General features: G+C 35.4%; 2 protein-coding genes across 5 annotated transcripts in view; one reads left to right on the top strand and one right to left on the bottom strand.

Moving 5' to 3' along the window:
- Positions 1-8339, top strand: part of LOC106179301 (solute carrier family 61 member 1-like) — a 23191-nt gene extending 14852 nt beyond the window's left edge. Inside the window, exons 13-14 of one of the 2 annotated variants that reach the window (XM_087015221.1) lie at positions 5482-5578; positions 6658-8339. In XM_087015221.1, coding sequence (XP_086871347.1) covers positions 5482-5539 — 58 coding nt within the window. In that variant the 3' untranslated portion in view covers positions 5540-5578; positions 6658-8339. The remainder of the gene's footprint in view (positions 1-5481; positions 5579-6657) is intronic. The other variant, XM_087015220.1, reaches the window with a different exon arrangement.
- On the bottom strand, positions 6873-17319 carry LOC106152888 (interleukin-1 receptor-associated kinase 4). 3 transcript variants are annotated; one of them, XM_087015218.1, is made up of 13 exons: positions 17115-17319; positions 16583-16856; positions 16190-16350; positions 15567-15611; positions 14498-14947; positions 14205-14324; positions 13712-13811; positions 13216-13330; positions 12832-12950; positions 12355-12541; positions 11909-11971; positions 11260-11415; positions 6873-9648 (listed from the first exon to the last, which is right to left on the bottom strand). In XM_087015218.1, the coding sequence occupies exons 2-13, from the start codon at positions 16753-16755 to the stop codon at positions 9622-9624; spliced, it is 1716 nt and encodes a 571-aa protein (XP_086871344.1). In that variant the 5' UTR covers positions 16756-16856; positions 17115-17319; the 3' UTR covers positions 6873-9621. The 3 variants fall into 3 exon arrangements, with proteins under 3 accessions (XP_086871344.1, XP_013382089.2, XP_086871345.1); XM_013526635.3 differs by lacking the exon at positions 15567-15611 and having other exon boundaries at positions 17115-17318; XM_087015219.1 differs by lacking the exon at positions 17115-17319 and having other exon boundaries at positions 16583-16872.

The following is a 17319-nucleotide window of genomic DNA, read 5'->3' as shown; positions in this document are numbered from 1 at the left end:
AATCATTCAGTTTGTTCAGAATCTCCAAATGGAGCTAATTGGACATTATAAATTGTTCTATTGATATTTTTCCTATGTCAACAATTTTCCTAGTTGATCATTTAAAAATGACAGTTATGATGGTTTTATGTAAAAAAAGGTGTTGAAAATGGAAAGAAAATCATTTCAGTACAGTTATCTCTTGTTAACATTTTGGCATTTTGAAAGTGTGACCCTAACTTCCATGTCCTTGGAGACCTTTCCATATCACATTTTCTGAATATCCATGATACTTTTATTTTTTTATAAAAAATTTGATGGTCATTATGCTGTTAAGTATTATGTTATATTGCATGAAAGTTAAAGAAAACCCTATTTTGGACACTGCTGCCAGGATAGCGATTAAGGGAAAACCATGTTACTTATGATAATCAACCTTACTGAAAAGAGTGAAGTGCAGCTTGTGTTGGAAAACCATCGTAATTGTTTTCTGTTTTGAAAGCAATGCAGTACAGTGCTATTTGGTGCAATAAATGTATATGGATAGTAGGCAGTTAATTCAGGGTTATAAAATAATTTGCTTAATTGATTTTCAAGTTATTTCAGGGTTATAAAATAATTTGCTTAATTAATTTTCAAGTGGGTATTAAATGAGATTACATAAACACACATTGAGATTTCATTGTAAAGTCCCATCGGTTTAGCTTTCTTAACTGTGTCACATAATTAGGAATCGATGATTATTATGCAGGTAAATGTTATTTAATATGGAAAATAAGTTTACAAAAAAAAATTTGTGTAACGCTTACATTAATGCTAAAGATGAATAACAGTGCCTTATTATTCTCAAACTCAATAGGGTTATTCATATCATGTTAGTAATTGTACAGCTAGATTAAAAGTTTGAATAGCAGCTTTATTGGTATTTTTTGTTATGTTTTATTTTACATTTTCTTTTAATTTTTTTATGCTGTTTTTTCACTTTTTTCAACATATATGCAACATTAATAACACAATATAAGAAAAACAGCTTAGCCAATTGTCATTATACTCACAGGAGTGGTCAATCTTACAAAAATGCAGGTTGAGTTCGAAAATCAGTGTTATCGGGCCATTATTTTAGAAGTTGTACTGTTTTTTCAAATTTCCTCAGATTCAATTCTTAGGCATGTTAACAGTCTCATTATTGAACTAATAAGATACGTAAAAGTGTGTGTTTGATATTTCCTGCATCTTTACAACATTGTTAGTTGATTATGTAAAAATGATGGTAAACTTGTTATCATGTATTGTGTAATCAAGTGTCCAAAACGGAAATAAACTCATATCATTGCAGTTTGTCAGATTCAATCATCCACATCTGCCATGATGACCATGATAGGAAAACCGTGTTCATTATGATTGTCAAACTTTCAAAAAAGAAACACAGGACTAAAATGCAGCCCAAGTTGGAAAAGAAGTCTAATGGGCTTCTTTTTCTGGAAGTTATTCATTTTAGTGAAATATTCATTATCTTTTTGGCATATTCATTGTGGGACTCGGAGCTCCCATGGACATGAAGCCGGATGGTAATCAAATTTTCTACATGTTCATGCTATTTATAGTCAATAATCAAAAATTGGTGATAATTATTCTATAATTTATTATGTAATGTTACATCAAAATTGACAATAATCTTTTTGCACTGCTACTGCAAACATTATGAAAAGAAAACTGTGTTATTTATTATTATATTTAACTTAAGAGTATGATTTTTAGGATTGGCATGCAGTTCAAATTAGAAAGCCAGGTCAATTGGGTTATCATTTATTATTGAATTTAATGCAATTTTGTGTGAAATTTCATTTTTCTCATTCTGGCACTTTCTAAGTATAAACTTGAACTCTGATGGGCCTGAAGCCTTATGCTTTTACTCTCATCGGTGTTACCTGTTGTGCAAAATTAAAATTTGATGTTGACTGTGCAGTTAAACATAATGTATTATTGCATCAGAAGTTGTAGTCTCCTATTTTGTGCATTATTGTTTTGTGCTCTTCTTAAGTTGTGACTTATGGGCCTGAAAGACCTTTGAGAGGGTCAGTCTATAAATTTCCCTTGGGTATCACTTCGCTAATTTCAGTTATAAAGTAATTTGCCTAATTGATAGGCTACATAAAGCACACTTGTGATTTGAGATTACATAAAGCACACTTGTTGATATTTCCCTGTAAACTCCCATAGGTTAAGCTCTCTGCTAGATTAATAATAAGGAAGCAGTGATAATTATGCAGGTAAATTTTGTTTAATATTGCAAATAAGTTTTATATATATATATATATATATATATATATATATATATATATATATATATATATATATATATATATATATCAAACTGAAAAATTAAAAGTTTGAATAGCAGCTTCATTGGAATTATATTTACCTCTGCCAAGGAGGTTATATTTTCACCCCTGTTTGTCATCAACATAACTCAAAAAGTTATGGACCGATTTTGCTGAAATTTTCAGGAACTGTCAGAAGTGGGCCAAAGAGGACAAAAATCAATAATAATCAACAATTGCTACCTTGGCAGAGGTCTGCACTCTCGGAGTGCTTTTCTAGTTTTGTTGTTTTCCTTTATAATTTTTTCTCAAACACTTGCATTTGTGACTTTAAACTCTCATCCGCCTGAGACTCTGACATTTCTGTTTTTCCACATAAGCAGTTGTATTGTTTTTTATGTCTTTAAACATTATGTTACTTATGTAATATTATTTTATGCACTGTCATCATTTTTCAAATATTGAGACTTACATCATGTGAATTTGAACTCTCATGGTCCTGAAACTGTAATCTTATTGAAAGGGTAGATTGAGACCATCTTCTGGGACTTCCGGAAGACAGTCAGGTTATTAAGTTTATATTGCCTGGTATCTATTTTTTCTTCTGTTGGAAGACCATCAAAATGGAGGATGGATCAAAATAGATACTTTGGAATACTGTCAGAAAATATCTCTGGGTCCGCTCATGTTATTGACCATTTTACCTGTTGTGCATGATTAAAATTCAGTGTTGACTGACAGTGCTATTATAAGCATTATTTATTATTGCATCAAAATTGACAAAATGACCTATTTTGCATCTTTATTTTCTGTTTTTTGTCTGTACATTTGACAGCTTTGCTGCCTTGTTTCATCTAGTAAGCTAAAACATATTTTATTCTCGAGTGAGGCGGCCCAGAGCTCCATTTCTGTATAAAATGTATCAAAATAGAGTCTTTTCCACGGTCACGTGACTTCCGCTAAATTATCCGTGGGAACGCGAGATTTTGCGGGATTTGAAGTTTCAGGGGGAAAGTGTGGAGTGTACACGACGGACGCCTTATCGAGGAGTGCTCATTTCAATCTGAATTTTCAAAGTTTTGTAACATGTTAACACCTGATTTTTTTCGAAAACACATTCATGGGAGCAGTTGGAATAGAAATTTAGCAGAAGTACCTGATGACTTTTCAATGAAAGAACTAAAAACGTACCTCATCGACAGCAAAGATAGGACATTCGGTACTTTTGTAGTATACCCCCCCACCCTGTAACTTCCTGAAACTTTCATTTTTCAAACATTTTTTTACAGTGTCTTTTGCACCTATGTCAAAGCTGTTGAAATAAAATGTTTTTGTAATTACCTGTGGTCTTTTTATTAGTTTTAATCACGTTTAATCCACCCCATTGAAATACAATGTGAAAATTTACAATGTAACTGCAGCTTGCTGCGTTTTCGTTGGCTAACTCTACCTTATTTTATGTGAACATAGGATTGATACATTGTATACTTGGATTTCCTCTGTGAAATTATTATGAGCTACTTGTTCACATAAAATTACCTTAGGGTTAGCCAACGAAAATGCGGCAAGTTATTGACTGCGAGTGTAAATTGAAGATTCTAACTTTGTATTTCAATGGGCTGGATTAAACGTGATTAACACTAATAAAAAGTCCACAGGTAATTACAAAAGCATTTTATTTCAACAGCTTTGACATAGATAAACAATAAAATGTAAAAAACTGTTTGAAAAGTGAAAGTTACAGAAAGTTACAGGGTGGGGGGGGGGGGTATACTACAAAAGTACCGAAGGCCCCTTCTACTCTTTCCCCCTGAGAAACAGTCCCGCACAAAATGGCGCGAACTGCGCATGCTCACGATTTCGTGGAAAAGACTCTGTTGGTCTAAACTTTGAGGCTAAAAATTGTAGCCAACTTTGACACTGAACACTAATTATAGCCCTGACAGTATCAAGTGGGGTATTTGAGCTGATCACAAAGTTTTTAAAAATTATAATGTTAAAAATGACATTTGAGTCCTAGAAATTTATAAGATTAACCTGAAGTAAGATATTATCAGACTTTTAAAAATTCAACTCTTAGACTAGTTGTTCTGTGAGCAGAGATCCATGCATGTGTTGGTGCGTATCCTTAGCAAACCTTGAAATGAACAAGATTGACAGCTCAGTTTATCACTATGGTTGGGGAAACTTTGATGATTCACTTCTCTTTTTTCTTTTCTGTCACCTTTTCTAATCCTATCTCATATAGATGTAGTTGCTTGCAGAGAGATGGGTGTGGGTAGCTTAGACAATCCATCATGGCTATTATTATAGATATCCATAAATTTCTGAAATCCACTTTTGTGCAAATATTTACGTTGTGGCAGGGGTGGAAGATAGGACCCCCCCCCCCCTTCCTGCCCTTCCTATTTTTCTTTAATATCCTGTGCTTATGAAACTTTGGCTGTTTATTTATCCAATTTGCTCCCCTTTTGCTTGCAGAACTTGCTTTGCCACTGGCACATTCTTAAATTAAACAACATGCTTGATAGACTGTGTGCTGCTGTTTACGTGAGAAGCGAATTGGATTATGAAATATTTGAATACTAGTTTAAGTGTGTCATATAAAGAACCTTTTTAGTCAATTTTTCTGGAGAATTATAAAATTCTGCTTGTCAATGAATTATGTATTTAACATCTTGACAGTACCAGCATTTAATATATATTTGGTGGTAAAGAGTTTCTGTAGTGTGTTTGAAAAAATTTTTCCTTTTCATGAGATATACTGTAACAATGATTTTGTACAATTTGGCACTGGAATTACAGGAATTACTGTGATAGTATGTATTCTACAAACTGATCTTTATAGCAATCTTTAATCTCTTAGCATTTCTAGGAATGCTTAATTCAGCATGCTGGATCAGTTCAGGGATATTTGGCTGAGGAAAGTTCTTTAGAAACTGTAGAAAGTTCTTTTTTTTTTGCCAGACAGCAGACTTCTGACCTGCTGGAAGAGTATTGAGATAAAAGAATTGGGCAATTAAAGCTTTTGTAGATACTGAATAGCAAATGATTAAAAATAGATGGGAAAATCTGTTGGTGCTTTGCTTAAAGGGATGGCGGGCAAGGAGGATGCCAGTTTTTTCCCTTTTCATTGCTTCCCCCATTTTATCATGATGTGTTCCTACTTATCTTGTTACAGAATAGTATTGCAGCACACAAGTGCTGAGCAGCAGACGTCCAGTGCCGGGATTTTATGACCTTGACCCTTATGACCTTGACCTTCACTGGTGTAACAGGTGCTTATCTTCTGCTTCTCACTTCTTCTATTTCATTGTTGTCAGCCGTCTGCATGGAAAATGGGGTTGAAATATTTCATGTCTGTCCCGTTGTTATCTAAATCTGCTCAGATTAGCAGTGAAAATGGACCTCGAATATTTTATAGTACACAGCTAAGAAAAGCACTTGATCTGAAAGCCCAGACTTTTGCCAAGGCCGCTCCATTCTCAATATTGATTAATCAATTGATTAGAAAATTGAGGTAATTAATTATTTATTTAATGAATTGTCACTTAAAAATCTTATTGGTGCTAAGTTTATTTCTGACCAATTTTATCTGCCCCTTAACTGTTTGGCTGTTCACTAACAAATTTTAAACCATCAAAGGCAAAATCATAATCTCCTTGGTTGCATTGATATTGCTTTTTGGTTTCAGGATCATTTTCAAGTTTGTACTGCTCTAAACAAACCTGTATGTTTAAAACTGTTGATTTTATAGGGTGCGTCATTGCAGGTAATTGTTGAACAATATATTTATAATGTAAGAGCTTACAGGACAACAAGTTTTATATCTTAAGACCTGCTCACGTCAGTATTAGGTTGTGTGTTTTCTTCAACTGGAGGCCATATGTGTTAATATATGGAAAATGTATGTTGTATTTGTATTTATCTTTTGATTTTTTGGAGGGGAGGGGGGTTCTTTTTTATTTCTATGTGGTTGCTCACACAGCAAGAGTTTGTTTTTTCTTTTAAAACACTTTTGTAAACAAATGCAAGCATGGAGGTACATGCACACACACACACACACACGTGCACGCATGCACACGCACGCACCCACACATGCAGGCTCTGTGTCAGTAATATACAGCCAGATGGACGCTGGCCAGATTGTTTGTGTATTGAAATGCTGGGCTTATGGCAACTAATTTTACATTGGGGTACTGAATTTGTGGCTGGAGTCGTTAATTTTGTGTGTTTGTGCTCTCAAATCTAAAGCTCATGTTAGCCAACTGCAATTGTCATTTATGAGGCCTGTTAATGTTATTCATTGACTGTCATGGACTCATGGTATTAAATGATGTCATTTATATATTTTCAGAGATAGTTTAAATGTGAGCAAAGCTCTCCCAGAAACCAGTGGTGAAGCCAGCAGACAAGATGCAGGCAAGATGCCTTTGATTAAAGAAGACATGGTGGAGGCAAATGGCACTGAGGAAGATGATCAGAACTAATGAGAAGACAAAATGACTTATTTTAGGAGGTGGTTGTCAACTCAAAGTGTTGACTCTTATTTAGACTGTGAATTCTCACTGGTTTATTGTGATTAAGTTTTTAATGATACGATATTTCTCTTTATGTGGAATTCTTATGGTTATGAATAATTTCTCTCTGATTTTCAAGTGGTATTCTATGTTAGTTAATCTATTTTTATTTAATTTTTGTGGGGATGACAATGTGGATGCTGCCAGCAAAATATATTTACCCAAGCTAGCCATGAGTTAGGTCTTGCAACTTTGCATAAATTCAAGCAAGATTTTATGAGGCTTGGAAGAGAGTGGGTACAGAAAGGTTGAGAGGCAAGCAATTGTGGTACAGCAATGAAAAAATGACAATTTATACACAGATTTTTATCGTTGTTTCCTCTGGTGATTTGCAGAATTACAGCTTTGCGTACTCAAAACATGGTAAGAAGTCACCATGTTTTGTGTTTTACTTATGTATTGTTTTCTAAGGCAACATTCCTGGAATATTAAAGGGATAATAATTCTTCATTTTGGTGGGAGAAGTGCCATAAAACAGATTTTCCTGGGATAAATGATGATGGCAAGCACAAATTTCAGAATAATTGCTTTAACCTTGGTGGTAAATGGAATTAATTATATTTCAAGGTTTTGTTTTCAGTGCATTTATTGTGGAATTTTGAATCTTGTATGAAGAATTGTTATCCCTATAAGTTACACCCTTATCACTAAAAAGTTAACCCCACTTCACAGGGATGCTGGGATACTTTCTAGTGTCAATTATCATTCACTAAATAATTTGATACTTGCAAAATTACATAGAGGCATTCTGGTGAAGAGTTATTAAACAGAGTAACATGGGAAGAGTAGGAAAAAAGCCAGTTTTAACACAATTTGGACATGAGATGGTTATGTCACTTGTTGGTCTTATCTCTAATTTTGTGAAGGCAATCACTCATTTTAATTCTGTGCTTTGACTTTTGCATGGCTCCATAAGGTGTATACAATGGCTTCAAGCCTGAAATAGGTTGCTTCAGAAAAAACAGAGGACTGAACTGGTAGACTGTGGTTTTGAAACCATGAGGTAGCGAGTAATGCATTAAGCCGTTACTTGTTTCTGAAATTAGAAATAATTTTAATTTATGTTTAACATACTATTCTGTATATTTTACTAATTTTGATGAAGATTAGTATTACATACTTCAGTGCATTCCAGAAACAATACAGAGAAAAGAATTGTGATTAAGTATATATGTTCATATATAGGATGTAATACCTATTGTGAGAATACTGTAAAGGAAGACAAATTGGAACATAGTTGTCTGTGAAATCTGTAAAGTGAAATAATTCTATGATACACAGACTGATACATAGAGGAGGCGAGAGACAGGTTTTTAGTAATTTTTAATGGTATTTCTTTACTTTCCGGTGAAAAGAATTTGGTCATATCTTAAAATGAAGACAATGTTTAGTTATGCTATAGGAAGGTTCTTTTTATTTTTTCATGGTGGTTTTTATAATAAATGTATTTTTGCTTTTAGGTAGGATTCTGTTTTTATAGCCCTCTATTTTATTTTTTTTTTTTTACCATTAAAAACTTCTCTCATTGCAAAATACTTTATTGAAGGCATTGATTTTATATATGCCCAAGTTAACATGCAGCTACGCAATTTACAATTAAATACCACTCTTTTCTGTCTTTTCACATCTGTCTGATGAAGGCCTACGTCAAAGTTAGCCATAAGCTAACGGTATTAAAATAGCTTCTTATAATTATTATACACACACTCTTCTCTCAGCTATAAAATATCTGCCTCTGTCCTGGCCTCTTATATGTACATTTTCCCTGAAATGACTCATTTTACCAGTCCTTATACCGTTAAGGTACTTTCCTCTCTAATAACTTCAATATCTGCAGTTTAATTGTACTGAACATAGTGAAAAAAGCACGTTTTTTTAAATATTTTGTAAAAAATGTACGTGATGTAAATTGACAATATTTTTGACATACAGTGATTAATATGTGATGCGTTATGTTCAAGTGTTCTCACTCCCTGACATTAATTATTAATCTTAAAAAGAAAGGACATTGAGCACACTCGTCAAATTTGAAATTTGATTAATTCTGTAAATATTTATCCCTGCTACTTGAAAGGCATAATTTTAACCGAAATCTTTCTACTTTAAAGCAAAATACAGCTTTATAAACAGAATGAGATAGTCCAATGCCGCCAACATGAATACTGTAGCTGTTTCGTACTTTACACTGCATAACACCACTTCATAAATTTTTCAAATTAATTAACTAATTAGTAGCACTAACCCAGAAACAAAATTAATACAGATCCTACAAATTCATTTTGACAGAACTCTAAGACTTCCAGCACCACAAGTGCTCTCCAAAACAGCCCATTCCACTGTATGTTAAATGGAACATGGCACTAGATTCCACATATCTGTCAATAATTTTTTCTCAAAGAGTGAGGCCTCCATTCATTCTGTATTTGAAGGACAACATATAAAATATTCAACTTCTTTGCCTTAATCAGTCATGATAAAATGATAATACTCCTAAAATGTTTACTTGTTAACAATGTTGTACACCAACCATGGACCAGTGAGGGCAAGTGTAGAGGAAATACCAGGTTGAGATTCTGAAAAAAATGCCATATTTCATGACTTTATCAGTGTCTTTAACTCTAACTTATAAGCTTATAATTATCAAACAGGTCCGTCTTCTGGCAGTATTTTGTTTACGTCCCAGTCTCAAGACTGAGATTGGGTCTGGGTCACCCCTATTTACATGACGTCTCCTTGGATTGCTACAGATCTTCAATCTCTTGTAGGACCTGAAGTTAAAGAGCAGAGTAAAGGCATGCATATTAAATCATTTGCTTTAGTTCGTTTAAGATCGCATTCACAACGATTTGAGCCAGGCTTTACAAATCCTGGGGACTAAATATGGCGGACGTACATGAAAGAAAAAACGCCTAATCTTTTAATAGTCTCTCCGCCTCTCACACGCCTCCCCACACGTCGTCCCTGCGGGGTACAGTCATTAAATCTCAGCTCCATTCGCCATGTGGAAGCTACCTGAGAAATATTAAGTGCGCATCAATTAAACTCCAGGTGAAGTAATCATGGCGGATGGAGGTGATCGAAGGAAAAAAGCTCTTCAGAATCTGTTCTATTATCTCTCAAAACAGAGACGAAAAAGAAATGAATTGGCCCGTAGAGCAGCAATGAATCGGCTATCTACGGAGATAATGTCACCAGAGACATTCACGGAGATACCTAGCCCCAGTAGACGGAGGAGGAGGAGGGCAGAATTTTTGCGTATGCAGTCTCGTCAGAGGGCGCAGTTCTTTCTGATGCTGATGTTTGCCTTGTTCCCTACGCCTGATGGAACTGTAAGGGGGGGGGGGTGTTTTCACGATTTTGATCCTGATTCATAGCTGCTCTACGGGCCAATTCATTTCTTTTTCTCAGGTAGCTTCCACATGGCACCCTGAGCTTCAGAGCTAACTTGACACTAACCTTTTCACTGTAGCCTATCTCCATCGTGTCAAGTAACCTCTGACCAGATTCGAGTGCCCCCGCCGCCCGCCAATCAAATTTAAAGCCTGCACTCGATGACTCATTGAACGATCTAGCCAATGAACGCGAACGAGTCAAAGCGCGCTTTGTTCAAATCCGGACAAATCAAAGATAAGGCTGAATATCAGGGACTTGCCGTAACCTGTGGGCAGCACGCAAAATACATCATCCCTCAGTAGATAATGATGCAGGGCATCATACTGCTCTGGTTTCAATTCCGATATACTCCATGCTTTCTTTGTGTACGGTTATGCACTCGGAACTACTCGGATGTCTCCGCACTCGACAATAACTATGTTGTTAGTATGGAGCTTGCGGAATCAGCCGAGGATTGCCGATTGACGATCAACCAATCAGCGTTTTCACCAAACTTTGGTGAAAAATTTTGAAACATGGATTCGAATGGCTTATATAAAATAGGTCAAACTATTTTCGTCAGAGGTTACTTGACACGATGGAGATGGCTACAGTGAAAAGGTTAGTGTCAAGTTAGCTCTGAAGCTCAGGGTGCCACATGGTGAACGGAGCCGAGATTTAATGACTGTACCCCGCAGGGACAACATGTGGGGAGGCGTGTGAGAGGCAGAGAGACTATCAAAAGATTAGGCGGTTTTCCTTTCATGTACGTCCGCCATATTTAGTCTCAGGATTTGTAAAGCCTGGCTAAAATCGTTGTGAATGCGGTCTAAGAATACCTTGTAAAGTATTGGCTTAAGAGACCGTTTTTAGGAAGTACTTCTTGGCATTTAGTTATTTAACCGGAGAAATTGAGACTTCAAAATATTACATGAAACACGTCAACTTTCAAATACCAGGATCTGTTTCTTTTTAAGTGGTACAATACAGTAATACTAGTAACTTACCTCTTGCATGGTAGGACGAAGTTTTTTCTTGTAATTGAGGCAGTTAACTGCTGTGCTAAATAAGCTATTAAACACGCTCTCTGGCCATTCTCCTGCCGTACCGTCAGCCAGCTCAAGGGCATTCTCGCTGGAATAGTTTTCATCCACATAGGATGCCTAAAAATATCAATAAATATTATAAACTAACTTCCAACTCTCTCTCCCTCTCTCTCTCTCTCTCTCTCTCTCTCTCTCTCTCTCTCTCTCTCTCTCTCTCTCTCTGATTGTTTGGGGGGGGGGCAGAAGAAAATAGACATGTACACTCAGATACCTGGGCATTTCTTCATTTCAAGTGGTCTAATACTAGCCAAATTCTTGGGCTGATTTGGTTAGGAAAATTTTGCAATTTTTCATGTTCTTTCTTATCCCATCTTTGAATAGGAAGAAAATATTTTGTCCAACACTTGATTTTGTATTTTCATCAAATAAACAAAATGAGAAAATTTGGAAAGATATTTTATAAATGTCTCAGAGTTCTTAGTACATAATGCCAGCGTGTGTGTGAGTGTGTGTGTGTGCGTGCGTGTGTGTGAGTGTGTGCACACATTAATGCGTGCATGTTTACATGCATGTGTATGTTCACGCGGGTGTGCCATGGACTTCTCTTTACCAAATCCTTCTCCTCTCTCTCCTCATCAAAAGGGGGCAGTCCACTCAGCAATTCTAGGAGCACCTTGAATTTAAATAAACAAATACAGATTATTCCCAATTTTAACAGCTGTACAATAACACATTATCAAATTTACTTCGTGTTTAGTCTAAGCCCATTTCTGATCTTTACACTTGAAAAAAATCAACATTTTCTACAATTTCAAGTGAACCAAATATTCAGCAAAGAAGGTTTCCAAGTTTCTTTCAAACAAGACTAACATTTGAGGCTAATCATAGCTTTACAGTGGGTTCAATCAAGTGTTTTGGCAACAAAAAAATGTCCTGAATTAAGAAGATAGATAATTACATTACATTTTTCTTTCAGCAGAATTAGCATTTGAGTCATAGAATGAGAATCCGTCTTGCTTGCATTTTCCACAGACAATATAGCATCATGCAACTTACCACACCATAACTGAAAGTGTCCAATTTGATGGAGATGTCAAACTTGACGGCTTCGGGGGCCATGTACGCAGATGTGCCGATGACTGTTGTGGTCATCTTCATGGAGGCTGGGTTAGCCGAGCCCGTCCTGGCAAAGCCAAAGTCTCCGACCTTTGGAACCATGTTGCAGTCCAGAAGAATGTTGGCACTAAAAGTTGGAATAGTTGGAATAGTGGAATAGTGAAAAAATTTTAAGTAGACAACTTGCAAGAATATGTTCCAATTTATTTACGTAAGTTACTAATTTTCACGGACTTTCATGCAAGATGGTGAAAAAGTAGATTGCTTCTAACAAGGCTTAACATGCTGATGAAGCGTAAAGAAAAATAACCCCTCATAGCAAAAACCATGTTTAGTCTCGTAGAATCAATCTACATTTTTACCAGCCTAAAAATGCTTTAGTCAACTTTATTCGCTGACGCTGGCACAAGTGCTGACCTCTTTATGTCTCTGTGTATTAAAGGTTTCTCGTCAAAGGTATGGAGGAAGACGATGCCACGCGCTGTACCCTTGACTATTTCTAATCGCTGCTCCACAGAAAGGGGTGGTGTGTTTTCCTTAAATATGTCAAGTAAAAAAATCATTATTTATAAATTATTGTAAGACACAATCATGTATGCTTTTTTGAATTAAGATTATAATTTCAAATAATGATGACATTCCTCTTAAGTCCACTATATCATTTCATCTCATATTTCTTAATAAAAAATCCTGACGAAACTCAAACTTATCCCAATGCTTTGATATAATAATTTTCCCTGGTCTCTACTCCCTGGTCTGGTATAAACTCTACCAGTATATAAACTCCACACAGAGGCTCACCTTGCACGCCAGCCTGTCCTCAACCGAGCCATTCGGCATGTACTCAAATATTATACAGAATTGAGGACCATCGCTGGAGTAGCCAAGCAGAGGAAGCAGGTTTTTGTGGCGGTATCTGAAATAAAGTCTCACTTTATAGTACAATTTATGAAATTAATTGTCTTGCAATAAATAAAATTGTCCATCTTGACTTGGAAGTCAAACTGTTGTATCTACATGTAAAAAGAAAAAATGTTGAGACCTTTAATTTAAAAGTCTGCCAAGGGTTAACACACCATTCCAGGTGGTTATACATGTTGAGCCCTGGCTTACAAAGAGTAAGTATACTTCCCTCTTAATGTATCAAGTATTTGATGGCAATGGCCATAGTTCAAGAAGAATATCCAAGTCTTATTTCTCTATGAGTTGACACTCTATTTAGGTCTATCTGAAGAATCAATTGATTTAATATTGGTGCAGAGAAGGGCTTTGTGAAGGAAAGTGATAGGTGACCTACTTTGAAAGCACCTGTAGCTCAGTTTTGAACTGTTTCATTACTGTATCAACTCTGTCCATCAGACGTTTCACAGCAATTAAGTGGATACTATCTGGTTTACCTGGGAAAGGCATCGTAAAATATTGACATTAAGATTATTAACTGCTAGAAATACAAAACACATCTTGCTGATATTAAAAATGTGGAAAAACATTGCGATTGAATTAAGTACTGAAAGTACATAAAATATGAAGAACATGTTAAACATGATTTTACTGAATCATGAAAAACATGTAATTATTAGTAAATAAGTTTTAATAAAATGGCTTATCTAAAATGTAAATAAGATAAGATATTCATCTTGAATAATTAAGAAGAAACAACAAAATTTACAATTTATATATATATTATTTTAAAGATAGCAACAATTATTTAATCGAACATAATTTTCATATTGATTTCAACATAAACTAAACTTCAAATAAAGATGGTGTATCAAGGATAAAGAGCTTACCAAGGTATACTTCCCCAAATCCTCCCTGTCCGAGGAAATTTCCTTTCTCACTGACAGCCGTCCTGTTAAAGTTTCCTGTAATCAGCTTCAACTTGGAATACTCAAAGTGCTTGACACTGTCTGAAATACAATGCCATTCATCAGGGTTTAATTGTTAACTGTCTCAATGTAAATAAACAAAAGTAATTAAAAAGTATATTTTTATAACAAAAAAAAAAAACAAAAAAACGACACAAGTTAAAAATTTTAATGAAATAGATTTAAGGTCTTCAATTATGTTTAACGTGTCTCACCTCCATGCTCCAACCCTTCCACAATATCTTGTATCAGACTTGACATATCGTCTCCTGCTGCCTGCGTGTCCTTCTTCTCCTCATTCTCAGCTCCGACAAGCACCGTCTCTTGAGAACAGTAAGGGTCAGTAGCCTGCTCAACATCCAACCCCTTTCCGTTCTCCACATCATTCTTTAATGAGATCATCTGATTCACTTCTTCAGAAGCGAGGTAGGGACTTGAATCATTCTCAGACGGGCAACGAGCTAAATTCTTGCCTTCTGAATTTTCTGCAGGCCCTCCAAAACTGCTGTGGTCCAGTCTATGGACTCTAATACTGCCGCTGTTGCTATTGTCATTAGAAAAGTTGTTACTGTCACTGGAGCTTTGCACGCTGCCCAACTCGATGTTTAAGTGACCCAAGTTGCTGCTCTCTGTGGGACCAGGGCAAGGAAGAGACCCCACAGAATCTGAAATTAAGATATTTAGACTGAGAGTTAATAATTTATTCTACTGAGACAGCAATGGCAAACTTAACTCATCTAAAATCATACATAGAAAGTAGGAACAATAAATATACATTGAGAAAAAGAATAAATGCCCCACACAATACTATAAATTTTTTTCAGTATTATGGGTTATATATATATATATATATATATATATCAAATTATTCAAAGTGAATATTGTTATTTAATGTGCTACAAATTAAATACTGCAGATTACTGTTCGTAGCCTTACTTATTACATAAATAATTCACATGGGGCACTTATATTTTTTCTCAGTGTAAATGTGCAGGCAAGTAAAAAGTGATACAAAACCACATCTAAAATGACACTAGGTATTTAGCCGAACATGTGAACAAAAATCTAGAACAAATTCAACCTTAATTTACATAAATTATTATTTTCTATTCAAAACATTTTAGTATAGATGTGTATAATGTACATGTGACATGACATGAATTGCTGCTTCTTTTGGAGACAAATTTTGTAATATCTACATAGAATTCTCATTCCCTAGATAGAATCATTTGAGATTATATATGTGTATACTTTAGAATAAAGAGAAATCAAATCAGAACATACCATTTTTATCATACAAGATTATTTCATTTTCTTCAATTTTGTCACCTATAGGAAAAGACATGGAATGTAATTGACAATGACATATTAAATGGAAAATAAAATAAACACACACACACACGCACACACACGCACGCACGCACGCACGCATGCATGCACACACACACACTGCAATTTTATTTTAATAGCCATGAAACTTATAGTTTTCTTATTCCTTAAAATGGATACAGGAATAACTTTGACGTGACTTGTCTCCAGGACTAAGATGCACAGGTTTTTTCAAGTTTATGATATAAGTGTTTTGTATCAAGCATCCAAATCAGTCTAAATCCTAAGGGCAAATGCATGCTGTCTTGTGGGTCTTCTGGAAGACAGTCAAAATTTTTCCAGATTACATTGATAGGCATCTAATTTTTTCTGTCAGAAGATGGTCAAAAATGAAGGACAGCTCAACAAATTTTTAAGACTGTCAGAAAATAATTCTGGATCCGCCCCTAAAATCCGCAGAATGCACAGTAAGCTGCTCTACTCAAATTATACATCTGAAAAGTTTATCATGCCAGGGCCATGACATCCATTACTAGTACTGGTATAGCAGATCCTAATCTAACCCAAACCAAATTTACCCTTTAATACATCCACACTGATGAAGTTGGCCGCTCGGTAGAGTTTTGACTTAACGAGAACATCCAGCAAATCTTTCACCGTGGTGTTCTGGGTAGACCAATCCTCAATCAGTTTTCTTGTTGGGCTGCCATTCGGCCTCTGGACTTCCATTTCTAACATGCTGAAAATTGAAATATCACCGTCTTTTAGTTAAGAATAATTTATAACCTATTACATTTTCCAATGTGCTTGGGCAGATTTCTTAGATCTTCAACCACATTTGAATATTTTGCACTTGGAAATAATTTACAAGTACCCTAAAGTGAGTCTAGACTGTTGTTTTTATCCGAAATCAAGAAAAGTTGTCAAACTGTATCAATCTTGTATTTATTAGTAGGCTATCATAGCATTACCATATTGTATCAAAGTTATATTTCGGCTGGCCATTGGGTTTGGTGATATAGTCAGTCATGTGTTTCCATGCTTGGTCAGGGTCTAGAAGCTGACACAACTGGCTGATGTGACTGTACCGCATACAGCGGACCAGGGTGGTGGGCTGGACCGTCAAGTCTCTCCGAGAATTCATAGTTCTTTTTAGAAAAACTTCCCTGGGTTATCAAAACACCTGAGCTTTTAACAAGCTTAAAGTTTAGTCTAAGGGTTCTGTCCGGCTAGCTGTGTTAACATCTGAAATAGACACAATCTTTAAAACTTTATAAATCTGAAATTGACGATCACGTCATTTTTCTTCTAAAATTAGATTTTAAACAAGTTCATATGGCTAGTTTTACCATTTTGGAGTAAAAACTTAATCTCATCACGCCAATCAGATCATAGTGATAGCATGAGCCTTCAATGATTTTGTCAAGTCTTTTCTTAATACTGTTTTTGTTGAGGTTAATTAACATGTACCCCAGTACACATTAGCAAATGTACATATTGTACCTGTCCAAAATTAATGGCCTTCCATTCAGTCCATCAACTTCACGTAGAAAAAGCACTTGAACTCCAAACCTCTCATGATTTGATTAGATTTAGTCTATTTTTCTTCGAGTGTCACGAAGCACAAGAAATAAGCACCGGAACTTTCCACTCGGTTCCACTTTGTACAGCCAATAAGGACAACGATAAGGAAATCTTCCTGGTTGCA

This window comes from Lingula anatina, chromosome 6 (assembly GCF_051362555.1).
Source record: "Lingula anatina isolate TDL-2025a chromosome 6, LinAna3.0, whole genome shotgun sequence".
Lineage (NCBI taxonomy): Eukaryota > Metazoa > Brachiopoda > Lingulata > Lingulida > Lingulidae > Lingula > Lingula anatina.
Note: the sequence above shows the minus strand (reverse complement) of the source record. Positions and strands in the feature narration are given on the sequence as shown.